A 27,964-nucleotide genomic window follows, 5' to 3' on the forward strand; every position below is an offset into this window, starting at 1 on the left:
TTCCTAAAAAAAACTCTTTTTTAGCACCAAAGAGTTTATTTTGTATTTAATATTCGTTTAGTTTACTTTTGTCATTTCATTTCAAAATCAAAATAATAAATATAAGATTTGTTTGTTTTTATTTTTTGTTTTTGTTTTGTTTTTTATTAATAAATATACATGTATATAATTTAGATTATTATTAATAATTTTATGTTCATGTTATTTTGTTTAAACTTATGTTTTCTCTTCTTTTTTATTAGCCTTAATAATTCCATATATTGTATAATTTAATATAATTGTAATAATAATAATAATAATAATAATAATACATAATAATAATAATAAATAACAAAATTAAACAACACACATTTATTATAATATAAAGAGACAGAGAGTTTTAGAGAAGAAGAATAGGATTATAGAATTTCGATTTTGTTTTTTTATTTTATTTTATTTGTATTACAATTAAAAAAACATTTATAGTTTGCTTTGTAAACAAGCAGTTACTGAGAGCAATAGAGGAATTCTAGAGGTACAGTTAGGTATATTTTCCAAAGAAATACATTCTTTTTTATTTTAGTGCTGGCTACCAACTAAAAAAATAAAAACTATAAAGAAGAAATTAGTATATCTCTTCCCATGTATGGCAATGTCTGGCCTAGTGATGTCTGAAAAATAAGAAAATAAAAACAAAAAAAAAATGAAATAAATTATAAAAAATAAATTAAAAAAATATCTACTATCTAGCGATATAAGAAAGAAGAATACAATTAATTAAAAGATAAAATTATTAAATTTTTTCAAATGAACTAAATAGGACATCTATGTTGGCAAGCTTTATCGCTTATTAAGCATATTTTTTGCACAATAATTACCCTGATTTGCTTAAAAGGGGTTTAAGAAATATTTAGCCCATTTATTGGGCTAAACAATTTTAAATCTACTGAGGTAAAAAAATATATTGCCTTATGCCCATATTCATAATAATTTACGGACAGTTTATCGAACGTATTTGTAAGGTACAGTAGTTTTAAAATTTACGTTAAGTTTTATGAATATGAGGCTTATCTAAATACCTTCGTCACCGATAAGTCATTCATTTTTAGGGTATGTCATGTCGGCCAGGCCGAATCTTATGTACACTCTAGAGCTCGACCGAAGCATCGGCTTCGGCATTCGGCCAAAAATCGGTCTTCGGCGTCAAGAGGCCGATTAACCGAAGCCGTCATCGGCCAGGCCGAATCTTATGTACACTCTAGAGCTCGACCGAAGCATCGGCTTCGGCATTCGGCATCAAGAGGCCGATTAGCCGAAGCCGAAACTTTTCGAATAATTTATTTGATATTGAATTGTCCAATTGTTGAATTTGTCTCAGTCAAAACACCCAGTACAATTAATACGTAAAAAATTATAAAAAATCTTGTTTTGTCACTATAATATCAAATGAATTACCTTTTATTGTTGTATTTATGTATTTGTTTAAAAACATATTCTAATATTGAACTAAAAAAACACCAAATTTCTTTAATTACAAATTTGAGAAAATAATCGGCTTCGGCCGATTATTGCTTTTTTTGCCGAACATCTGCTTCGGCTTCGGCCAAAACAACCCGCTTCGGTCGAGCTCTAGTACACTCCACCATGGGTTGCGTAGAAAGTTCGACTAAAAACTGTGATCCACAAAAAAATTTTCGCACAAATTAGAGAGCCAAATTTCAACCGGATCGAATGAAATTTGTTTCTCCTCCATGAGGCTCCGGAAGTCAGATTTTGGGGGTCGTTTTATATCGGGACCTATATATAATTATGGAGCGATATGGACCAAGTTTTGTATAGTTGTTGGAGAGCACTAACATCGCGTACCAAACTTCAATCGGATCGGATTTCTCCAATGGGCTCCGCAAGCCAAATCTGGGGGCTATGTATGTGGTCCGATAAGGCTCATTTGCAATACCATTCGGCCTACATTAAAAACAAGTACTTGTACCACTTGTGTAAAGTGGATTGTTTTTACGTTCGGAAGTTAGCGTGATTTCAACAGATGGACGGACATCGATTGATCGACTAAGAATTTTACCGCGACCCAGAATATTTCTATGTAGTTATATAACCAGCATACAAAAAAAGTGGCACAAAAAGCTTCATTTTCATTTCATAGGCTTTGAATAACGCACCTTTTTTAATAAAAAAATAAGACTGTATCAAATTAGAATGAAACCAAGCGAACGAGCATGTTGTCTCTAGTTCATTCAAAATCACTCCTATAGATTATCTTTTCAGGAGAGAGTATCTGGTGCCTATTTTAGGCTGCACACGCATCCGCTTTAAAACAATATTGTATGGATATGACTGAGTTCTCCGGTTATTTGTTATGGCTCCCATCACTTCCGTAATCATAACTGGAATTGAGTTAAACAAATTGTACAGCAAATAAGTGAATTAAAAGGGTAAGAAGCATAACATCTCAAAGAGGTGGCACAAAAAAAGTGGCAAATTTGCCAATAAAGAGGCACATCGATAACGCTGATACCGTCACTATGAACTTTTTGTTATAGCCCGATATGCAATATTTGTGCAAATTCCAGTTGCATACTAGAGATCAACCGAAGAAGCGGCATTCGGCCAAAAATTCTTGCTTCGGTCGAACTCTATTGCATACCAATAATGCAGTTTTACCAGGTATTTCTTATGGAAGAAAAAAATCTAAACAGTCGATAACATCGTGCCTGTACGATTGTTTTCTTTATTCCATATTAAAAAAATTATATACCGCTTGAGTTAGATGCCGTGTAATTAACTACCAATCGCATCTTTTAAATATTTCGCCTGTATGCCGATAAAACAGTTTACGCTTAGTTGATCATGTAAAGAATACAACGATAATCGATAAAATTAATTAAATGAATTTTTCCTAGCACAAATATTCGAATATAATTTAAGTTTTATATTCTATTTTGAAATTAATTCAATTTTACTTTCAACTGCATGAAGTAGAGGCATAGAAAATATTTACTGCCTACGGTGTTAAGAACGAATTTAGCCGCTATAATCAAAAATAAATAAATCTGCAAAAGTGAAAGGAAATTATATTTACTTTAAATTTTGCAAATTTATTTATCGACTGGTTAATGCGGTATTACTGAAAAAAAATTATGATATGTATGTCGATAATACCGGGGTCTGTGTTTGTTTTCATGATAAAATTGTGTTATCGGCATGTAACCAACATTTTTTGCTCGAGATGAATACCGAGCTGGACTGTGAAAATTTTGCTACCAATAATGCGCTTTACAGACTATCAGTTATTCCGGCCGACAGTGCTCGTGTCGAACATATCCCATATATTGTGCACATTGTAAGTTAAGTCCGAAGGCATAATCGATACTGCTGCATATTTATGGGATCGATAACACATTTAAGGATTATTTAGTCATCGCTGACAAGTCGTATCGATCCAACACACTGTAAGATTCTTTACAAACACCGACATTCCGTCCGGAATAACTGATAGTCTGTAAAGCGCATTACAGACTATAAGTTATTCCGGACGACAGTGCTCGTGTCGAACATATGCCATATATTGTGCACATTATAAGTTAAGTCCGAAGGCATAATCGTTACTGCTACATGTTTATGGGATCGATAACACATTTAACGATTATTTAGTCATCGCCGACAAATCGTATCGATCCGACACACTGTAAGATTCTTTACAAACACCGACATTCCGTCCGGAATAACTGATAGCCTGTAAAGCGCATAAGGTGTTTATTAAGAATGAATTTAGCCGCTATAATGAAAATTAAATAAATCTGCAAAAGTAAAATACAATTATATTTACTTTAAATTTTGCCAATTTATTTATCGACTGGTTTCCCGAATATGAAATACGTTGTAATGCGGTATTACTGATACAAATTATGATACGTATGTCGATAATACTGGGGTTTGTGTTTGTTTTCATGTTGTCCGATAGGAAATAAATGATAAAATTGTGTTATCGACATGTAACCAACATTTTTGCTCGAGATGAATACCGGGCTGGACTGTGAAAATTTTGCTACCCATAAGAAATTTATTGTTTCTCAAATGTTATCGACAGATCAATATTTCTGCAAATACGAAATACATGGTTATTCGGTATTACAGACAATAATCAGGAAACATACATTCGCTGTGTACCGATAATACCGTATTTCCGTTTCGTATTTGTTTTCAAGATGTCCGATAGGAAATAAATGTGTAAATGTGTATTATCGGCACGTAACCATCATTTTTTCAATACCGAGTGAAAATTTTGCTACTCTTTAAGAAATTATTTATTTTCTATTAGTAAAAATTATTGTCCGATTGCTGTTTCTCGCAATAGGAAATACATGCCAAGCAGGTATTGCGGATAATAATTATGATACATAATTTCGCTTTACGCCTATAATACCGGGTTTCGTATCTGTTTTCAAGCTGTCGGATAGGAAATAAATGGACTATTTGTACCAGAATTAAATACCGAGTTGGACTATGAAAATATTGCTTCTCATAAGAAATTTATTGGTTTTCAACTGTTATCGACCGATGATTCTGCCAATACGAAATACGTGGTATTAACGATATTAACACCTATCTTTTCGTATTTGTTTTCAAGATGTTCGATAGGAAATAAATGTCAAAATTTTACTATTGATATGTAACCAACATTTTTATCCGAGATAAATACAGAGCTAGACTGGGAAAAGCTTTCTACTAATAAGAAATTGTTTTTCTATTAACAAAAATTGGGAAAACAATTGTTATCGACCGATCGACTGATCCTCTTAATACAAAATACATGGTAATGAGGTATTACTGATATAATTATACTTTCGCTTTGTGCCGATAACATCGTGTTTTGTGTGTTTATTATTAGCTCAATTCAAACAGCTAGAATAGAGTAGGGTTAGGTTAGGTTATGTGGCAACCCAATGTATCAGGCTCACTTGGACTGTTCAGTCCATAGTGATACCACATTGGTGAACTTCATTCTTATCACTGAGTGCTACCCGATTCCATGTTAAGCTCAATGACAAGCGACCTCCTTTTTATAGCCGAGTCCGAACGGCGTTCCACATTGCAGTGAAACCACTTAGAGAGGCTTTGAAACCCTCAGAAATCTCACCAGCATTACTGAGGTGGGATAATCCACCGCTGAAAAATGTTTTGGTGTTCGGTCGAAGCAGGAATCTAACCCACGACCTTGTGTATGCAAGGCGGGCATGCTAACCATTGCACCACGGTGGCTCCTAGAGATATGGTAAACTCATCGCATTAAAACAAGTTTTTTTATAAGTTTTGTTTTAACGTAAACACTGTGGATGTTCCGAACAATAACTTTAAATAGTTCGATGTTGACTACTTCGATACCGATATAAACAAACATTTCTCTTGCAATTCATTAACAACAATTTTAAAAGTCAATCCACATGTATTTTTTTTTTTTCTTTAAACGAATGAAATTCTTTCAAGAGATTAACATTTTGCTGCAAAAAACAAAGTAAAACCATTCGTTATAGTGAATTGTGTTGAAAGCACGTTTTTCTCATATAGCGGCTATGACAACTAATAAATTAAAAGTTCTAAGTAAAAAGGAAAAGAATTAACAAAACCAGGGGAAGATAGCCAATGGTACATAATTAATATAAGCAACTTGTCGCAGGACAACACACATTTATGTATATGCATATAAATTTTATATATAAATTTTATAATGCTACTAATATGCATTGATTGATGCATCATTGGACACATAGTATACCTTTTGTATGGTTAGTGTTTATTTCATAGAATTATGACTTTGTGGGTAGTACACATGTGAACCACTCGTAAGCGATAACAATTGAAGATTTTTCCTTCTGCATTTGAAGATAAAATAATGTATAATAATTCATATATGGTATAAATAACAATAGTATGCTACATACTTAAAAACTAGTGATAACAAATTATTTAATGAATACATTTAAATTTGAATTTCTTGTAGCTGATGTCCAATGTGGGTGTTTTTTTATTAATTTGTTGAATATTTTTGGATTTAGGTATTTGAAGAATTGTTTGAATGTTATATAGAATATTTTTCTTTTGGCTTACAATACTACAATACAGATTGTAATTAACATTTTATGAGAATATGAATTTATAGTGTCTTCTTCTATGCACACTTGGAAACATAATTTTTGTTTTATTTTGTATTGATTGAATTTTTCCGAGGCCATTTAAAATATTACTATAGCCATCTATAAAAACTGTCACATATTCGTATTAACATTTATTGTGTGTGAATTTAGTTAACAAATTTTCCTTATAAATTATTTCAATTTAAGTATAAAAACTGGGCTGGATCTCTGATATAAAGAGGCTTTACAAATTTCTACAAGTTCCTATTCCGGTAACTGGAACTGTGGTTTGAGTGTTAATTAGGGTTTTTCCCGGGAAAGCGGGAATTTTTTTCGAATTCGTGGGTTCAGACTCCGTTTCGACCAAACACCAAAAAGTTTTTTCAACATTGGAATATCGCCTCTCAGTAATGCTGGTGACATTTCTGAGAGTTTCAAAGCTTCCCTAAGTTGTTTCACTGCAATGTTGAACGTCGTTCGTATGCGTATATTAAAACGAGGTACCTTGTCATTGAGCTTTGAATCGGGCAGCTCTCAGTGTTAAGATAGAAGTTCCTCACTGTGGCATTACAATGAATTGAATAGTCTAAGTGAGCCTGAAATATCGGGCTGCCACTCCACCTAAAACTAACCTACGCGGCACTGTATGCCAGCCAAAAGCTGGTTGAGGGAGCGTTGGGGAAAGAAGCCCTCCCTGTTTCAGGTGCTTTTTACAGGCAAGTAGTTTCCTATTTATAAGACCAGTAGTTTCCGATATATGCCAAGCCTGTGGACCATTCGGAAGCATATACAGAAAAAACAGGACGGAGGAAGAAAACCTACCGGATATAAACACCCACAACTTCAAGGAATCGGCTAAGTACTTGCGAGTTGTCAGAGACCAGACTAAAGTGGCTAGAAAATAGAGTTCTTCCTCTAATGAAGAGCTACGCGGCACAGGGAGCTACCGTGATGCAATGGTTAGTATGCCATCCTTGCATATCTAGGGTCGTGGGTTCAAACCCACTTTCGACCAAACACCAAAAAGTTTTTTCAACATTGGAATATCCCCTCTCAGTAATGCTGGTGACATTTCTGAGTGTTTCAAAGCTTCTCTAATTGGTACCTAGTCATTGAGCTTAGAATCGGGCAGCTCTCAGTGTTAAGATAGAAGTTCCTCACTGTGGTATTACAATGAACTGAATAGCCTAAGTGAGCCTTAAATATCGGGCTGCCACTCCACCTAAAACTAACCTACGCGGCACTGTATACAGAAATAACAGGACGGAGGAAGAAAAACCAACGGATATAAACACCCACAACTTCAAAGAATTGGCTAAGTACCTACGAGTTTTCGGAGACCAGACTAAAGTGGCTAGACAATAAAGCTTTTCCTCTAATGAAGAGCTACGCGCTACATGGAGCCACCGTGATGCAATGGTTAGTATACCATCCTTGTATATTTGGGGTCGTGGGTTCAGACCCAGTTTTGACCATACACCAAAAAGTTTTTTCAACGCTGGACTATCTTCTCTCATTAATGTTGACACTTCTGAATGTTTCAAAACCTGCCTAAGTGGTTTCACACCAATGTGGAACGTCGATCGTGTTCGGCTATAAAAAGGAGGTACCTAGTCATTGAGCTTACAATCGGGCAGTACTCAGTGTTAAGAGAGAAGTTCCCGACTGTGGTATTACAATTGACTGAATGTCAAGTGAACCGGAAAATGTCGGGCTTCCCCTAAACCTAACCTAAAATACGCGGCACTGTATACCTGCCAAAAACTGGTTGAGGGAACGTTGGGGAAGGAAGCCCTCCCTGTTTCACTTGCTTTTTCAATAGTTATATGATCAGTAGCTTCCTATGGATGCCAAGTCTGGTGGACCATTCGGAATCATATACAGAAATTCAACAGAATAAACAGTACGACTCTTATTTATATGACTGGTGCAATGAGAACAACGGCTACCGCAGCTCAAAAGGTATTGATGGCAGTCTGCCCACTTGCTCTGCATATTGAAAAATAGCTGATGTGATACTCATGAAACTGAAAAGCCTGGACTCGTTTGGAAACGCGGTTTGCGGACACACAGAACTCGTTGCTTCAGTTGGTTAACATATAAGGACAGACTATGTGGCAACTCGGCATATGTGTGATGTCAAGTTGAGATCGATTATCCCAAGTATAGAAGATTGGGTAGAAGGGCGCATACATTTTGGAGATCTGGGGAACATATATACGGATGGAGTGAAAATGTCTGAATGCTATGGCAGTGGCGATATCAGTTTCTTCACCGGGCATCAATAAAGGCTTTTGGTAATGCAAACATCACAGCCGGTGTCGTAAAGAGCTTAGAGTTCTCACAGTATAATATTACTCTGGGCTGGATACCTGGACATTATGGAATAATTCGTAATGAAGAGGTAGATATGACGGCGCATGTCAGCATCTTTAAGGAAGTTTCCCCCCACTATAGAGGATTGGGCCCATACGTCTTGGGGGGTCTGAACATGTCTGAACATACGGATGGATTGAAGATGTTTGAAAGCCCTGGCAGTGGTATTTTCTGCGAAGAGTTGGGAATATAACATGGACAGCGGATGCATCATTTTTCCGGCGGAGGTATTTGTCATTGTAAAAGCTGCAGAGCTCCTGTTAATGAGGCTGATATTCAGAAGCGATATCAGATTCTTCATCGACAGACAGGCAGTAATAAAGGCATTGGGTAATGCAAATATAACGTCGGAGGCAGTCAATCGCTGTCTTAGAGAGCTTAGAACTATCACTGAACAGCATAAAATTACTCTGTTCTTGGCACCTGCTATCTTCATATAATAATAGTATTGACCGAAATAATAGTATTGACTCAATACTATTATTTCGGAAAATGACTTGGGGTTCCTCTGCGAGCAAACGGCAAGGCTTGTAAGAGTTCTGGATTTCTAATGGCGATGCATAGAGAGGTATTAAGACCGTTAATAGGCATCGCAACAGGACGTAGCATACTTGGAAAGCACATGGTAAGGATTGACTTAATGATTTTTATACCATTTTCTGTGCCAGAATCCGCCATTATCATCAAATACTGGGTTCCTTTTTCGTTCAGTATATTACTGATATACGGGGCTGTTATCTGAAGAATGAAAGCTTCTGGATTGATCACCTAGAAAACTCGTTTGAAAAAGCAAATATGATGGGATTAATCCTGGTGTAGAAAAGAAGAAACAACGATTAGGAATCACAATGGACCATTAAGGTCTAAGTGGTAACGAATTCCTTTCTACAGATTGGAGAATTGCAATTCTTTTCTACGGTGGAGAAAAGAAGAAACAACTATGAGGAATCACAATGGACCAATAGGGTCTAAGTGGTTACCAATTCCTTTCTATAAATTGATGTCATCGTCCATAAACTAACCTAACCATAACAACTGCTATAGAAAAAAGTGGCTGCTTTCCTTTTATAGCAGACTATCAGTTATTTTAGCAGATTTATCTGCCATGTCTACTAACAAATTTGTTTTGGCGTTTCATCCATTTATTATTGGAAACAAGCAATAGAAAATAATACGCACAAACATGATTTATAGAGTCCATAAGACTAGAAACAGACGGGAAATACAAAACAGCTTTGAAAAAAAAATGCACATTGAAATGCATACAGCCCTCTTCCTCGACATAACTAAGTTGCTAGATCTCAAGTAAAATTTATGCCAATTGCGTTTGGCGATTAGCGCTATATAAAGGGTGGTTAAATTGTAAGGGCCACACCTAAACGCCAAGTTTTTTCCGAATTTTATTTGACATTTCTCTATTTCAGACTTACTCAATTTGAACCATGGAGAGATACACAATCCAACAACGTGTTAAATTGTTCCAAGAAATTGCAACAGTGGATGATCAATTTTCGAAGAAAATCATCTTCAGTGATGAGGCACATTTTCACCTCAGTGGATTCGTCAATAAACAGAATTGCAGCATCTGGGCGAATGAGAATCCAAGAGTGATGGTCGAAAAACCAATGCATTCACAATGAGTGACTGTTTGGTGCGGTTTATGGGCTGGCGGCATCATCGGGCCGTATTTTTTCCAAAATGAGGCCGGTCAGGCAGTTACTGTGAATGGTGTTCGCTATCGTGAGATGATAACGAACTTTTTATGGTCCGAATTGGAAGATATGGATGTGGACGATATGTCGACTCAGCAGGACGGTGCCACTTGCCACACAGCTAACGAAACAATGGCTCTTTTGCGTAACAAATTCAATGGCCGTGTTATCTCACGTAATGGCGATGTCAATTGGCCGCCAAGATCATGTGATTTGACACAGTTGGACTTTTTTCTTTGGGGTTATTTGAAAGAAAAGATGTTGGTCGATAAGCCAGCAACAATTCAAGAGCTAAAGGATGAGATAATTCGGCACATTAACGGCACAGAACCACCATTATGCCTCAGCGTCATCGAAAATTTGGACCATCGGATGAAGGTGTGCCACCGTGGTTGCGTCGCCTATTTGGCCGATATTTTGTTCCATACATAATTGAGTAATAACAATATATCATAATAAAATAAAATTACAATAATTTCCTAAATAGGTTGTGTTTTATTCAAAATCAACATCGGCCCTTGAAATTTTAACCACCCTTAAGAAAATTACAGCAACAATTTATGCTATAGGCCGTTATGCCTTTTGCGAAATTTTCGGTAGCAAAAATCCAAAGATTCCGAAGGAACTTCTTTGGAGATAATAAAAGGAAACCAAGGGCACTCATGACCTTTCCTGACACCGATGATATTCAGTAAGCGTTAGATAAAAAAACTACTTCATTTAAGCTAAAGGCTATCAGAGGCGATATAATAATTTGAGAAACACGAGATGCCTCTTAGAACCTAATGAATATCTATGTTTGAAACTCGGCAAAAATTCATATACAGTGCACTCGCGGTAACGTGCACACCGCCTAACGTGAACTCCGCATAACGTGAACACTCTTTTTCTTATACTAACTACTACGTAACGCTGAAAACCATGACATTTTACGTTAAAGGCAGATTCACAATGCCAAATACAATTTCAAATACACCAACGGAATTTTTTAGTGATCTAATTTGGTTTTTTTCTAGCTTTTTAATTATTAATTTAAATTGCTTTATAATTCCACTGATATTTTTCGGATCTCTTTTTTTAATGTTTTCATGAAGTTAAATTAAACTTTTAATATTACTACACACAAAAATTTTTTTTCTGATTCAATCACGAAATTAATTGATCCAATTAATTTTTTAATTGAAATGTCTTCAATCACAGAAATGATAATATCAATTAAAAAAGTAATTGACAGTCAATTAAAAAATTAATTGAACCAATTCAAAAATTCGCTAACGTGAACTCTCTTGGTTTTAATTAGTTCACGTTACCGCGAGTGCACTGTACATCAAAAAAAAAATTAGGCCTCGATACACAATTATTAGACGTATGGAGATACATATTACCAATTTAAATATTTACTTCACAATAATTATTATAAACCACTAGATGCTTAAGAGTATTGTCATTTAGTACAGATTAATCATAAATTAATATCTATATTTATATATAGGATAATATTTGTTCACATATTTATAATAGATATTTGAAAAATAATAATATATATGTATGTACATATATTGATTTATTTGTAATGAATCAGCATGACGCTACCAACATATAGAATGGTCCATTGGAACACTTGGCAAAACATCAAATTAAGAACGTAATAAAATCAAATAATATTTTTGATGTTTATTTGTGAGAATATACATACAATTAAATAAAATACTCATAAATTTTTAATGTTTTTGTTTTTTGTTTTTTCATTCCTAATAAGTAATACACAAAGATGTGGGAGACACCATTTGTAGTATTAATTGGGACCTTATCTTGGTTATTTTTTTGTGAATTCTCTTATGTTTTTCTTTTTTATAATTTGTAAAGCAACTGCTTGTTTACAAAGCAATTATAACAATGAGGTCAAAAATACACATAATAATTAAACATTAGAATAGAAAGAAATTTCCTTTTTTTTGGAGATTTTTGTCTTGATTTTGTCTTGTGGTTGATGTTCATTTCATAATTATATTGTATATGTAAAATTCATAGGACATTTAAATTTTACAAAAAAATTTTTTTATAGTTTATCTCAATAATATGTATATTGGAATTTTATTTTTTTGATTTGGAGATAATTCATAATTTCTAAACTGGACAATTATAGAGGAAGTAACAGAGAGGAACACATAAAGATTTTAACAATGTTTGTTATTTAATAAAATTGGTATGGTAAAATTGTATGTGTTGGTTTTGTTTGATTCATATATGTGTTAATTGAAAAAAATAATTGAGGTTACTCAATAAAATGCTAAACAAATAATAATGGCGGCTATCTAAAATGAAATGGTAATATAATTTATTAGTTTTGCAGGCACTCTCTATTTATTTATCAATATTTTTTTTTTGTTTACCAATACATCGGAAATAAAGAATTGCCCACAGAATGGCAAAAATGAATAAAGCAAAACTTAATGCAAATAAATAAAAAATAATTCTATTAAAAATAACTATTCGTTCTCCATTCCAAAGAATTAATACAAACAAAGTGTACAAGCCCAGATTTTTTTGGGAAAACTTAAAAGTTTCAAAGTACTAAATTGTAATCAATTTTTTACTTTCTAATTGAAAAAGCTCTTATCGTTTGGATGGCTTTACTAGTCTATTGTATTGATTTAAATACAAACTTTACTTTTCACTGCTCAACGTCAGGCATTGACATTAATATCTTTCTTATAAGAAAGATTTAATTTAGAACCATTTAGAAAAAGCCTAGTCAAGAACACCGAATGATGCATTTTTGGGAAAACCAAAAGGCATTGACATTAATATCTTTCTTATAAGAAAGATTTAATTTAGAACCAGTTAGAAAAGGCCTAGTCAAGCGCAAACGGACGTGTGATAGTCTAACCGTATTTTTAAGAACACCGAATGATGCATTTCTTGAAAACCAAAAGCAAAACTCTGGTAATAGCACATTTAGAAATATTGTCAAAAATATATTCTATAAAATTTTGCCATGATTTATTTTTAAATAAAGGGTCATTTGCATCGAACAAAAATAATCTGATATAGTTCATGCTTTAAACTTTGATAATTTCACGTTTATAATTTGGCCATATTGTAAGGATTAGACTATACACATATACATATGAACGCAAAATCTCAAATTGGGTCAGATTTTTCGAACTTTAGTTGAGTACGTCGTCTATACTAAATTTGATGAAAATCGGACCAGAATAACGACGCTTATCTTGCGTGTATGGTCCTCATATTGGTTCGAATTTTCTATTGCTTACAAAAATGTTCGGACCGCCTTAATTATTTAATTACCTATATTCGTGTACGTGTCCTTATAAGAATGCATTAGCAGAAAACTGTTGTATCGACACACATATTTGTCAATTGTAATCAAAGGTGAGAGGGGTTTAGGACAGTTGAGTACGTCGTCTATACTAAATTTGATTAAAATCGGACCAGAATAACGACGCTTATCTTGCGTGTATGGTCCTCATATTGATTTGAATTTTCTATTACTTACAAAAATGTTCAGACCGCCTTAATTATTTAATTAATTATATTCGTGTACGTGTCCTTATGAATGCATTAGCAGAAAACTGTTTTATCGACACACATATTTGTCAATTTTAATCAAAGGTGAGAGGGGTTTAGGACAGGTAATGCATCGTCCAGACTACACAGAAAAAAATGTCACATAAAATTTTCCAATTAAAATTTTAATTGAGTTTTAAAAAATATTCAATTAAAAATTTAATCGATTCAACAATTTTTTTTATTTGAAACAAAAATCAATCACAAAAACTAATATAGTATTAATTAATTTTTTAATTGGATCGATTAATTTTTAATTGGCTTTCAATTAATTTTTTAATTGATACTATCATTTCTGTGATTGAAGACATTTCAATTAAACAATTAATTGAATCAATTAATTTCGTGATTGAATCAGAAAAACATTTTTTTGCGTGTATAAGTTTTCCGGACGGAATGCCTGTGTTTGTAAAGAATTTTACAGTGTGGCTAATCGATACGAATTGTCGGCGATGACTATATAATCGGTAAACGTGTTATCGATCCCATAAATATGCCTTTGGACTTAACTTATAATGTGGCCAATATTTGGGATATGTTCGACACGAGCACGATCGTCCGGATAAACTTATAGTCTGGACGGCGCATTAAGCCAACTATCGAAAGTTCAATAGCAAAACTTTCATGCGAAATTTCTTTTCGAAACGCGTATTGGGCTTAAAGACCGTTATGCATTTTGTGCAAATATTTCGCTATCCAAAGAAATGTACGATTATTTCTGCATGAAAACTTCGTGAAATGTTGTTATCGACACTTCACTGTATTCCTCTCTTGCGTCATTTTTACCCCCGCCATTTCGGTATGAACCACTAGAGGGTATTTCGTTTGCGTGCCAATAACACATTTTTGCAATGTATTTATTGGAGTAAAATGCGAACAGTCGATAATAGCGCGTCACGGATTTCCCGTTAGCAATTATATAACAATACATTCCTTATGGGTAGCGCAAATTTCGGATGGAACTGTACTGACATTAAAAACAATTTACATGTGTGTCGATAATGCAGTTCTCTTTGTTTGGGGGCCGAGTAACATTTAAAGAATCGCAAAGGTTATGATGCAACCTTTGCGATTCTTTAAATTTTCAGTAACAATAGACTAGAGGTGAGCGCGTGAGTGAAATTTCAATCACACTCACGTACATTCATGAAGAAATATTTCTACTCGCCCACATTCACGCATGGCATGTGGTTAGGAATTCACGTTTACGCACATTCACGAAAAGGAAAAAGTCAAACTCACGCACATTCACGTACGATCAACGTGTAAAGGCTCAACTTCATGCACTATTCAAGACAATTTGCGCACTTCACCAAAATTCTTGGGATCACAACAATTCTCGTGATCCACGATAATTCACACGATTCGCGAAAATTCTCGTGATTGACGATAAATCTCATGACTCGCTGCAATTACTCGTTAGTAAGGAACATTTTCACAACTCACGACGGAACCATTACCAAAGTAGTAGAATTTAAATATGGTTCACCAGCGAACCATTAGGCAATGGATGCTGAGTATGAATTTAATCGTGAACGTGGATTTGTTCGCGGGTGTGATTTTTTTGTGTGCCCATATTTTTTTCGTCAGTGTGAATTTTATCGTGAACGTGAAGTTTATCGCGAACATGAATTTTATCATTAGCTTGAATTGGGTCGTGAAATTTTTTCGAGAGCGTGATATCGAAGAAAATTTACTCACGCACATTTACGAACGAAATATGATTTTCGCTCTCACGCACGACACATTTTTCAAACACATTCCCGAGATTTAGTTTAAATTTCTTTCACGACTCACAAAAATTTTGTGTCACCTGCACACCACTACAACAGACATACCTTTCCTGTGTGTGTACCATATGGCCGATGATTGCTGGTGTGAAAATATTAAGGAACTGATCGAAGACGAAATGTACGAAAAATACTCTTGACGTATTGTATAAAATACAATTTCAGGTGAATATTATTTGCATACATAAAAAGAGTGCATTCATACATTTGTTTGTTATGGAATGCAAATTCTAACGAATGTTTTTTTTTTCGACTAGAAATGAAAAATGTAATTAAAGATAGATTTTCTTCACCAAACAACCGAAGGAATGGAGGTTATTTGAAAATAAATACTAGAGTTTGTTAAAATATGTATGAATGAAGAAATATTAGCACAAAAAAAAATTAATACTAAACCATTTTGTAAGATTTAATTATGGTCTGCTAAAAAAATTGAATAAACCAAAGAAATTGAATAAAAATAAAATCATAAAAATAGCAAGAGATCAAAAAATAGTATGTATTAAAAAATATTTTTATGAGCACATCAAACCAAAATGAAAAAACACATTCTTTTGTTTGTTTTTTGTTTATCGTCTGGGGGTTTTTTTTCGAAAAAATTGAAGCATTTCATTTTGAAAATGTTTTGAATAAATTTTGTTGTTGGTTTTGTGTTTTTTGCCTTTCATTCTGATTTTTTTATCTTCTAATTTTGGATTTGTTTGCGATTTTTTTATGCATTTTTGTTATTTGGTTTTTTTTTTGTTTTGTTGATAAATTTATAATTAACATTTAAATTGTAAAATTTAATTGTAATGCTGTTTTTTATAATATATATAATTTAATTGTAATTAATTTGTTTTTTAATAAATTAGTTATTGTTTGCCAATTCTTTTTATGTTTTGTTTTCTTTCATAGACACCAAAAAAATTCATTCATTCATTCATACATAATACAAGACAGTATGTAGAGTTTGAGTAGGCTCTTATATAAAACTTACTTCTTCGAGATGTTATTTTTTTTTTTTTTCATTTCATAATCATTGCTAAATATTTCCTAATAAACGCTTGATGCCTTTACCTCATTATCATCTCCATCGTAGTCGTCACCGTCCAACATACACACATGACATGTGCATGTGCACAAAACAGCATCAGCCTCCTTTTTGTTGGATGTTATCATGGTCATCATTATTATCATCATCATCATCCTAACATCATTGGTGTGGTGTTGTTGTACATATATATGTGTGTATGTGTGTGGGTGGGGGGGGCTAGTATGAGGGAGCGGACTGTGTGGGGTGGGGTAGGGGGGAGGAGGTCCTTTAATTGCCATTTGGCAGTGGTACAACCACCTGCACATACGATTGGGGAAAGTAGCCTGTGCGACCGTTGAGTGAACCCTCAAACCAATTATCGTCGACGCGACTCAGAAGCGTGATTATTTCATTTTCTTTAAAGCCCAATTCACCGGGATTTTGAGGATCGAAATCGTACAAAGCCTGGCAATAGGGCTGCATCTGTTGTCGCGACGGTGTGGTTGCCATCGATTTTGCAGGCGAACGCATGGGCGATGGCAGCGGAGAGGCACCAGCCCCCCTATGGTGGGCTGGTGTGCCCGAACTCTCCGTGTCATTGCCCGTGCCGTCCAAATTTAAATCGAGCAAAGTTTTGGGAACAAACTCCGGTTTGGGACGCGCCTCGGCTTCTTCACGCTTTTCTTGCAAGGTCTCCTGCAGACCGCGCAAAATATCAGCGCATTGCGAGTGAAATTCGTAGAGAGCCTCGGCAAAAGTCACCAGTTGCGAGACTTGCTCCGTATCGTTCTCGAGCAAATTGAACATACCCATCTGGGCAAGATGCAATGATTCGGCGAACTTTTCCTCGGAACTACGAATTTCATCATCTTTGGCCTGCCGGCGACGTTTGCAATCGAAGTCCAGTCGCCGTCCCTGCAGCTTCTTTCGATGATGCATAACCTCTTTCAGATCTTTCATTTGCATATGATGCAGTGGCTCCAAAAAGTTCTGCTTAATATTGTCATCCAGTGAATATTTTACATCGGCCATTTGTCGCAGCGCTTCACCAAATTCAACTAGCGCCTGCGCAAAAACACTACTCTCTTCACCCAACTTTTTGCCATAAGTCAACATGCAATCAGCCAAGAGACCTTCAGGCTGAGGATACGTATTCGATTTGGCTTGTCCAGATAGTTTGGAGATGCCCTTGACGGCTGCCATCTTAGCTCTGGCCGTGGGATTTGGTTGCAAGAATTCCTTGGTTTTAATTTGCAATTCCTCCACCAATTCGACGGTTACGTCTGTTTTTCTTTCCATCTCCATGAAGTCCAAATCCAGTTTGGTGCCCTCGGCACCACCCATCTTTTCCGTCACATACTGATTTGCTTTATTAATCTGTTTTTTGAATCCGGCAAAAGCCATTTTTCCGTTTTATTAATTTAACCTCGTCGTCGTTATACTACTAATGGAATTTTCAAACTGGACTTTTTTGTATGTGGTCTAGGGGGCTGGTTGCTTTGCTTGCTTGATCTGTTACTGAATGAGTTTTTCACTTTACGACGATGATTTTTGGGCTACTTGCTTTTCTCTGCTTTCTCCCCAACAATTACTGCTGCCTCTGTATATACACACTCACGGTATGGACAACGACGACGACAAGAAAAAAATCAATCACCTTCAGCTTTTCTGGATTTTCTTGTGGGTTTGGTGTTCACGAGGACGAAAATGAAAATTGACTTTGATTCTAGTTTCACTTGATTTCAGATTTCTTAAATTTTAATTATTGTGCTAATTTTTCATTAATTTTCTTGTCCGTGTAATGTTTCTATTGCTAATTGTTAAACTTTTCTTGCTTCGTTCAGTGATTTTTTTCTTCTAGGGGGCTGCTTTTTTGCAAGCTCTCTCAAACGACGTTTACACAATTTAATTTTTCTTCTCGCAACTCGGTCGATAAATAGACGAGTAGTCGATAATCGACAAAGTCGGATGCAAATACATCAACGGCGTTAGCACAAACAAAAGGGGGCGGATTTATTGCAAATTCAAAGTTGCTACAAGACAATTTGGAATATTAAAATCAAAATTTATTTGCTAAATTAAGGCCGGTACCGGTCCGGTAGTTTGTGTTTCACAAGTAAAAATCAAATATTTTAATGGTTGCTTTTCCTTACTATGTTTTTATTAGGAAATATAATTTATTGAATTATTTGGATCATTCCCTCAAAGTCAAAGCAAAAAATATCCTTATCTTTATTGCTATTTTGCACTTGAAATTTTACTTTCCACTTACTGGTGCTAACCAGCCTTAAAGTTGAAAGAAAAGAATTCATTAACATTTTGCCACCACTTATTTCTGATGTAATTTACAAAGTATAATTTGTAAATAAGACAAAATTAACGGCGTCGAAATATGTATTACCAAATGCTCTGCCATCGGCTACTTGTATTCGATTATATTTACCGACTACTTCTTAAAATGTCAAGTTGAAGGCTACTGTGTGGGGGTGGTTTTCCTTTGGTGAGAGATTGGGGACAATGGCAATATAACAAATAATGAGTAATAAAAACAAAATCACAGCCAAGAGAAAATATGTAATTAAGATATTGGACCAGACATGTTGGCGATAGAGAACAATTCATGGTGATGGGGTTGAAGTTAAGAAAACTGATGATGTATGAATTTAAGAATGGAGGTCACATTTACGCATGCATGCCGTCATATAGCAACTATTACGTGGCCATGGTCATGATATTGGAAGTGTGCAAAGGAATTTCTTCAATAAGGGATGCTGTGTTAGTTTAGATGTTCATGTTAATCTATTTATTCTGCTTCTTGATCACTTATATAAACGGTGATTTCTTTTGCTCTCTACCAACATAAATAATGGACATAAACATTTAATAAAATCAATACTTTTGATAAGATATATCGATATATGAGTTGACAAAAGAGATTAAACAAAAGGACCGTTAAGTAATAGTGTTGCCAAATTTATAAAAATTGCATTCAAAAAAAAAATTTAGCTCAGAACACAATAGGACTGTTTTCTTTTAGCATTAGGTTAGGTTAGGTTAGGTTATGTGGCAGCCCGATGTATCAGACTCACTTAGACTATTCAGTCCATTGTGATACCACATTGGTGAACTTTTAGCATTGCATGCAACATTTATATGGGCTATCCAGAACATCGTTGCACTGGTGTTCTATCCAGAACATCTCATCAGTGCAAGTCGCGCCGGTGTTGCCAGATTGTATTTTTATAAAGTGACGCTTCTTCGATTTACAATAGCAATTTATTTTGGCCTAATTTATCGAAAAACATGAAATTCAAAGTGGTAAAGTGTCGTAAATAATCGCAGCAGTAAATATTTATTACTATTTGAGCATTTTATACATTAAAAATGCAAGATTTCACTTCTTTTCTGTGATTGTTTTAAAACAGCTGATGACAGTGTTACATATTTTTGGAGATGTCCTGGATAAACGATTACTCTGCTTTCTTTTCTTTCTCTTCACGGCTTAGGATATCCAGTGCTAAAAGAAAACAGCCCTAATGAAGTGGGAAAAGCAAAGGTGGTTTTATCTACATAAGGTAAGTACTATGTTCGCTTTTCGAGTTGAAATTTTCGCGGTTACTTTATTAAAACAGTTCAATATGAAGTAGAAAAATTAACTAAATTGATGCGCAGTTTCTTGTTCTCCTAGATTTCGACAAAACTTTAAAGGAATATTTTGGTTTTAATTTATAATTTTGATTATTTCAGGAAAAGTAATCGCAAAAATAAAGTTATTTTCAACTCGAAAACCGAACATAGTACCCACCTATACTCACAACAATCATCGCAAAATGTGTATGGCCGCTGAAATCACCATTTTTCACGATTACTTTTCTTTAATATCCATTTTAAAGAACATACATTTTATGAATAGTTGCCTTGGGCTATTCCCCATCAAATTAGAATAACTTGATGCAAATAATTTTATACTTTTTTGTTACTGCTTTAAGGTGAGTATTAAGTTCGAGTTTAGCGGCTAAAATCGCTAAAGTGAAAACTAAATCAGTAAGAAAAATGCATGAAATTATACATATTTGTTGTAAATTTTATTATAACTTGATGGGGAAAAGCCCAAAGCAAATTTTCACAAAGTTTGTGTTCCTTAAAATGGATTATTAAAGAAAAGTAATCGTGAAAAAATTACGATTTTAGCGGCTAAATTCGAACTTAATACCCACCTTTAACGTCAAAAATCAATAATAAATAATCAAAAACAGAATAAAATTACATCCTTTTGTTGCAAATTTTATTACAATATGATGGGGAATGATACAATGTAACAATTGATAACGTTTATTTACCGTAAAGGCCTGGTTATGCATTCAGAACAACGTAAACGTGTCATACGATTCAGAAAAAAACAAAAATTTATGTGTCAGCTGATTAAAAAAGCAAGCATAGACCAAGGAAGGTATAGACATCTCAAGTGAATTCACAGCGCTGTAGTTTGTCTGCACACCGTAGATGGCTCTTTTCGTCTGCAAATGAGTGATTTTTTAATTTGGCTTTATTTGTGTTTTCTTTCCTTTGTTCTGTTGAGGAAACACCAAATATTGAAAAAGCATATAAAATTCTATCCATCCACACCGTTTTTGTAATGCAAATTGGGTGATTTGTACGATAATTCTCGTGTTCCAAAAAGAAATTGAGTCACTTGACTGCGCAATTGAGTGGAATGACTGCGCTCTGCAAATAAACAAAACCATGGTGAATTGTCAAGGTATGTCTCTATTTTAATTGGTCTATGAAGCAAGCGTCATCGAGTGAAAGAGAAAGAAAATTTGAAAAACGTGAAAATTCATTTCAATAAAAAATATTATTGTGTTGTTTTCGGTTAAAATTGACTACGAGAAATTAATATTATTCATTAAATTAATTTTAAGTGCACAGAAAAAAATTTTACGAAAACTTTTCCAATTAAAGTTTTAATTGAGTTTTAAAGAATATTCAAAGTAAAAATTTAATTGATTCAAAAATTTTTTAATTGAAATAAAAATCAATCACAAAAATTAATAGTATCAATTAATTTATTAATTGGATCAATTAATTTTTTAATTGACTTTCAATTAATGTTTTAATTGATACTATCATTTCTGCGATTGAAGACATTTCAAAAACTTAATTGTATCAATTAATTTCGTGATTGAATCAGAAAAATATATTTTTGTGTGTGCGATCCCACAAAAGGCATTTTAAACACGTGTCTATGGCCTTAAATGGGAATAACCATTACGGCAACTCTGTTATGAGTGCATCCAGAGCAGGGATGGAAAATGCAGTACTATAGTACTTTTTTCAATACTTTTTCATCCTGATCAGTACCGTAGTACCACCGCGAATGATTTAGTACCTTTTGTATAGACATTTTTTGTATAGACATTTTTTTGACCCGATATCGGATTTATGGTACAATAGTTTTGACAAAATATTTTAATATTTTGTGAAAGTCTTTTGCATATTTGCTAATAGTCTTTTACAAATTTGGCAAAACAGACAAGTTCATGCGGGAATAAAATCTTGATTTTGTAAAAGCCATAGTCAAAAACTCGTTTTTATTGAATTTCAAGAATGTTTTATTCGAAAAAGCATGTATTTCTATACTAAGCTTCCACACGAACTCTTTCTAGATGAAAAGTTATCGATCGCATACTAAAATAATGTGAACCATTCGTCAGTCACGGTCGAAAGTTGAGACAAAAATAATCTACCAACATTTCTTACCAAAATCTACCAAAAAATAGTATTTTGCAAAAATTTATTTCTTCAGAAAATTTTGTCAAAATTTTAATTCTACAGAAAATTTTGTCAAAATTGTTTTCTTTAGTCAAAATTTTATTTTCATAGAAAGTTTTCTTTAGAAAATTTTATCAAAATTTTATTTCCATAAAAAATTTTGTTAAAATTTTATTTCTATAAAAAACTTTGTTAAAGTTGTATTTCATTAGAAAATTTTGTAAAAAATTTATTTTTATTTATCTACAGAAAAATTATGATGTACCATGAAGTACAACTGTGGGAAACGTTATTACAATACTATGGTAGCCTTTGTAAGCGGATATAAAACTAAAACAATATTTAAAATTGAGGAGTTGAGAAACAAAATTTTATTGTCTTTAAATGACAATAATCTTCCAATGGAATTTTTGTTGAAATTTAGTGAAAAGTACTTTTTTGCTCAAAAAATACCTATTTTGTACTTTCTTCAAAATTGTATTTTCCATCTCTGATGCCGAGAGAATGAAAATATAAGATGACGAAAAGTTCTCTTCTACAAAGAAAACAAATGTCAACCGTGTAGATGTCGCACAATGCCTGCAGCTTTGGTATTACAGGATGTTGTGGTCGAAACCAAAGATTATAGATTTGAGCAAGATGGGAGATTGGCTTGCGTCATAGCAAATGTTGCATTTACCAGATTAGTTTAATACATTTTTGTAATCTTTTAGTTGTTTTTCGTTTTTATTTTTTAAATGAAAATTTTAATTTTCTTAATGAAACAATGTTAAATTTTAGGCAACAAAAAAAAAAAATTGCAATATCCCCTTTATGGAAATTTATTTCGTGCTCTTAATTTCTTTTTATTTGCATTTTAATGCTATGTCAATACTTGTCGTATACACGTTTGGTTCGAGTATAAAACTAATGTGGTAAATGGTTTGATGTGCTCAGTAGCCAATCTCCCATCTTCTGTAAAGGCCGGTACTCTGTTCGGTTTTCGCGTTGAAACTCCATACAAAATTGAAAAATGCGAAAAACTAGCGAAATTTTTGGCGCCATTTGCAATGTGAATTAAGAAATAATTTATTTATTAAAACTATTTGTGTGGGTTTATTACACAAACACGGATTATATTTTTGTTCCGAAACTATACAAAGGATCAAAGGAATAGCAGATCAATTGCCCAAGGAAAATAAAATGTTTATTTCGTAATAACAAGCAGCAACCACCAACATAATTCAATATCGCTCACTGTAAAATAGCGCTCCAAGTTACCTAAATAAACACCGCTTTCTATGTGCGAAATAATGGTTTCTATAAAAGTTTTTCGCAAGAATGAACATAGTACCGGCCTTAATCTATAATCTTTGGTCGAAACGCTGTTTGATACAAAGACAATAAACTTGAGGGAGATAGGAAATTGGCTTGCGTCATACCAAATGTTTCATTTACCATGTTAAGGCCGGTACTCTGTTCGGTTTTCGCGTTGAAACTCCATACAAAACCAAAAAATGCGAAAAATTTGCGAAATTTTTTCCATTTGTGATACTTTGTTTTTTTCGTGTTGAAAAACTGACGTTTATAGCACGGCGCCATTTGCAATGTGAATTAAGAAATAATTTATTTATTAAAAACTATTTGTGCGGGTTTATAAATCAAACACGGACCATATGTTTGTTCCGAAACTATACAAAGGATCAAAGGAATAGCAGATCAATTGCCCAAGGAAGAATAAAATGTTATTTTGTAAAAACATGCAACACCACCAACTTAATCCAATATCGCTCCCTGTAAAAAAGCGCTCCAAGCTACCTAAAAAAACGCCGCTTTCTATGTGCGAAATAATGGTTTCCATAAAAATTTTTCGCAAGAATGAACATAGTACCGGCCTTTAGTTCAATACATGTTTGTAATTTTTTAGTTGTTTTTAGTTTTTATTTTTTAAATGAAAAATGTAATTTTCTTAAAGGCCGGTATGCACCTCTAGCGAAATTTTCGGTAGCAAAAATTTATTTAATGGCGTTTTCTTTTCTTATGAAAAATGCGCACTTTTTTTGCATTTTAGCCGGAAAATGTACTTTTTAGGTTCTTTTCTAAAAAAAACAGGCAAAAGTGCGAAAAGGCTTCGAATTCTGTTGTGAAAATAGTGCCACGCATAGAGGCAAATTGCGGGCATTTTCAGCACTGCCAACAAACGAGAGTGTTGCGATTGCCCTGTTTCCTTCTTTGAATTCTTTTCTGCCCGCTGAAATGATAGTATTTTTTTTTACGTTTCTGATAACATTTTAAAAATGCGCATTCTGTACAGACAAAATGAAGGCAAAGCACTTTTTTCAGAAAAGAAAACACCATAAAGGCCGGTACTCTGTTTGTTGGTGCGAAAAAAGTTCCACTCAATCATTGTTTCGCGTTGAAAAATGATAGTGTTGACAATATATTTTGAAGGAAAAAAACATCCATTTTGGAACTTTTTCGCGTTTATTTCATCGAAATTTATTGACAACATCGCAAAATGTCACGAAATTATTACATATACACAGGCAACTAGTGGCTCGATTTACACACACACGCATACAAAATAAATAATTTGAAAAAGAAGAAGCAGGCGAAGTTATTTTACAAATATCTTTGGAATTATAAAAATAAATTTTACAGTGCTCCATTTTATTTTTTGGAACATAGCAATTAATTCTTGTGATTCCATTCATTGCTACCTCGGTACTATACATGTTGGTTGAAGTGCTAATGCTTGTTTTGGAACATCAATTGCTTTGCCTCCTTTTGTTTAAATTATGTTTTGTGTTTATTATCCCGATGCCCAGTACAAATGAAACGATTGTAAAATATAATTCACCAAATAAAGCTTTTAAATTTTGTTAACATTTGTGTTTAAATTTCATGTTATATATGTACATTATTTATATTCTACCATATAGTAGGGAGCGGCTAGATATTGTTGCTAGTTTATTATGGAAATACAACTCCATGTTATACTTTGTTTTATCAATCATCAGATTACATTTTTAAACAATAATCAGATCCACTTTTGTGTTATAAATTCACAAAAATCAGTTTAATAAATAAATTATTTCTTAATTCACATTGCAAATGGCGCCATGTTATGAAAATACTGACTACGCGAGTTACGTCAGTTTTTCAACTCGAAAAAAAAAAACAAAGTACCACAAATGGAAAAAATTTCGCTAGTTTTTCGCATGTTTTGGTTTTGTATGGAGTTTCAACGCGAAAACCGAACAGAGTACCGGCCTTAAGTCTACAACAAAAAAACAGGGCTGTGTACATAAATTTTAAACCAGCTAATCGCTTTTAAAAATTGTTAATTTATGTTCCAAATATTCCTCAAATAAATTGTTTATTATTTACAGACCTTTTAAAACTTTTACGCACACAATGATTGTAATAAATTAAATGTTTGCTGCCAAAATATGCTTTTGACAACCCTGTTATTTTCATTAGAGGTGCGTACCAGCTTACGAAATTGAACGCTACCGAAAATTTCGTTAGCATAAATAGCAATGCATTTCTTATGGGAATGAAATTTTTCGCTAGAGGTGCATACCGGCCTTAATGAAACAATGTTAAATTTTAGGCAACAACAAAAAAATTACATTTTTCCCTTTATGGCAATTTATCTCGTGCACTTAATTTATTTTTATTTGCATTTTAATGCTATGTCAATACTTGTCGTATATGCGTTTGGTTCGAGTATTAAACTAGCCCGGTAGATGGTTCGATCTTCTCAGTAGCTAATTTCCTATCTTCCTGAATCTATAATATTTAGTTTGATCAAAGATAATTGAGAAGAAGATGCAGTCTTGTCATAGCAAAACTGAAGCGCCAGAGGACTCTGTCAACAAAATATCATAAAGTTTGCGTCGACGTGTCTCTCAAATGTACTGCCGTTTGCGTCGGAAAATATCAAAACATGTGTTTTTCATAAATTTCTGAATAAAAATCCACAAAAGCAATACCAAAACGAGTTTAGAAAATTAAAATAAAACGAATGCAAATATTCATTATGGTTTTATGTGAATATTGCCGTTTAAATTTATTCCTGGGCAGAGCTGCTTTGGAAAAAATTGACAAATAAAACAATTTTTTTCTCATAGCCCTCTACATCTTGACATTTGTTTTCTCTTTATAAGAGCGCCATGCTAAATCTTGTTATACTCAATTATCTTTGGTTTGATAGACCAAGAGAGTCACCTGTTGTTGATATTATGCATCATTAGGAAATTTACATCTTTTGTGGTTACTTAGCGCGGCTTTGAACCAATTTATTAGTTCTGACATTAGCCTATAGGTGGTTCATTACCATTTATTTATCTCATGAGATATATTTTTAAAATCGCAACAACAAACAGGTTTGATTGTCATTTCAGGCGAATCAGATAAAATTTGTGGCTTCTACACTGAAAAAATATTGTCGTGAGGCCAAAGATTTCACATTCTTAAAATATGAAGGCGAATTTTTCATACTCATTTCTCTGATATAAATTGTTTTTCTTGTCCAAAAGTCGATAAACTTTTCAATGAAGTCGCTTTATCCTTAAAGTTAAATGATTCGACTTAAAACTGGGAATAAGAATTTCTTTTCTATGGACTAAGAACTAAAATGGGAAAATCGGTTTGTGTGGACCGAATGTGTGAAATTCATTACTTGACTGTATTATCCACATTCGAGAAGCTATACCGGCTCGTAATAAATCTAGAGCGGAGTACATTTCCCGTTCGATCTGTCTAAAATTTGGTATATGCCATGGCTTTAGTAGGCATTATGACTAAACGGATTAAAAATATTATTTATTTTTATTTTTCTACATCAAGTGTGAACATTTATTTTGAGATTTTTTTACACAATTTTTTGTCTGCACAGAAAAAAAAGTGTCTCGTAAATTTAAGAAGATTTTTACAATAATTTATTACAAGAATTTTCCAGAATTTTAGTTCATTTTTCGTATCTTCAACGAAAATTAACTACTGGAAAGGAAATTTTACAAATTCTAAGTAGCAATCGTTTAGTTCATGGCCTACAAAATACGATGGAAATTTCCTTAAAAAATTTCTTAACTGGTAGTTAAAAATTCATTTGTCATGCTATAAAACTACTTGTGAAATGTAAAGTGTTTTCTAAATAGTAAGTGCAATTTACCATAAGATTTTTTTGTATGAGAAAATATTTTTTTACGGAAAATGAACTTGAAAGTGGATAGCAATTTCTTACTGACAATTCCTATGGTTAATAATTGTTGGTAAAAAATTTCCCAATGAAATATTTTTAGTTCACATGTAATTAAATTTATAGACATTTTCGTCAAAAATGCACACAGAAAACAAATTTGTTGTGACAACCAATTTTTTTGCCAACCAATTTATTTGGTTCCATCTACTACCGGAATCTAACCGATAGAATTTGTTGCCTCAACCAATTGACAGTAAAATTGGCAGTCACAACAAATATAATTGTATTTGTTTTTTTTATGACAGCCAACTATTGTTTGAAGTAACTGCCTTTTGAATTATCAGGGCAACTAATAAAATTGCTATCGGTACCCCATTTGAACCACGAACAGC

At 33.5% G+C, this 27,964-nt stretch overlaps 1 protein-coding gene across 2 annotated transcripts; it reads right to left on the reverse strand.

The window, feature by feature from the left end:
- Positions 1–412: 412 nt before the first annotated feature.
- Positions 413–18,548, reverse strand: EndoA (SH3 domain containing GRB2 like, endophilin-A). 2 transcript variants are annotated; one of them, XM_075291001.1, is made up of 2 exons: positions 16,657–18,548; positions 413–650 (listed from the first exon to the last, which is right to left on the reverse strand). In XM_075291001.1, exon 1 carries the CDS (start codon positions 18,014–18,016, stop codon positions 16,901–16,903), a length of 1,116 nt encoding a protein of 371 aa, XP_075147116.1. In that variant the 5' UTR covers positions 18,017–18,548; the 3' UTR covers positions 413–650; positions 16,657–16,900. The 2 variants fall into 2 exon arrangements, with proteins under 2 accessions (XP_075147116.1, XP_075147128.1); XM_075291013.1 differs by having other exon boundaries at positions 16,577–18,548.
- Positions 18,549–27,964: the final 9,416 nt, after the last annotated feature.

The sequence above is a fragment of the Haematobia irritans genome, chromosome 1 (assembly GCF_050003625.1).
Source record: "Haematobia irritans isolate KBUSLIRL chromosome 1, ASM5000362v1, whole genome shotgun sequence".
NCBI classification, from domain to species: Eukaryota; Metazoa; Arthropoda; class Insecta; order Diptera; family Muscidae; genus Haematobia; species Haematobia irritans.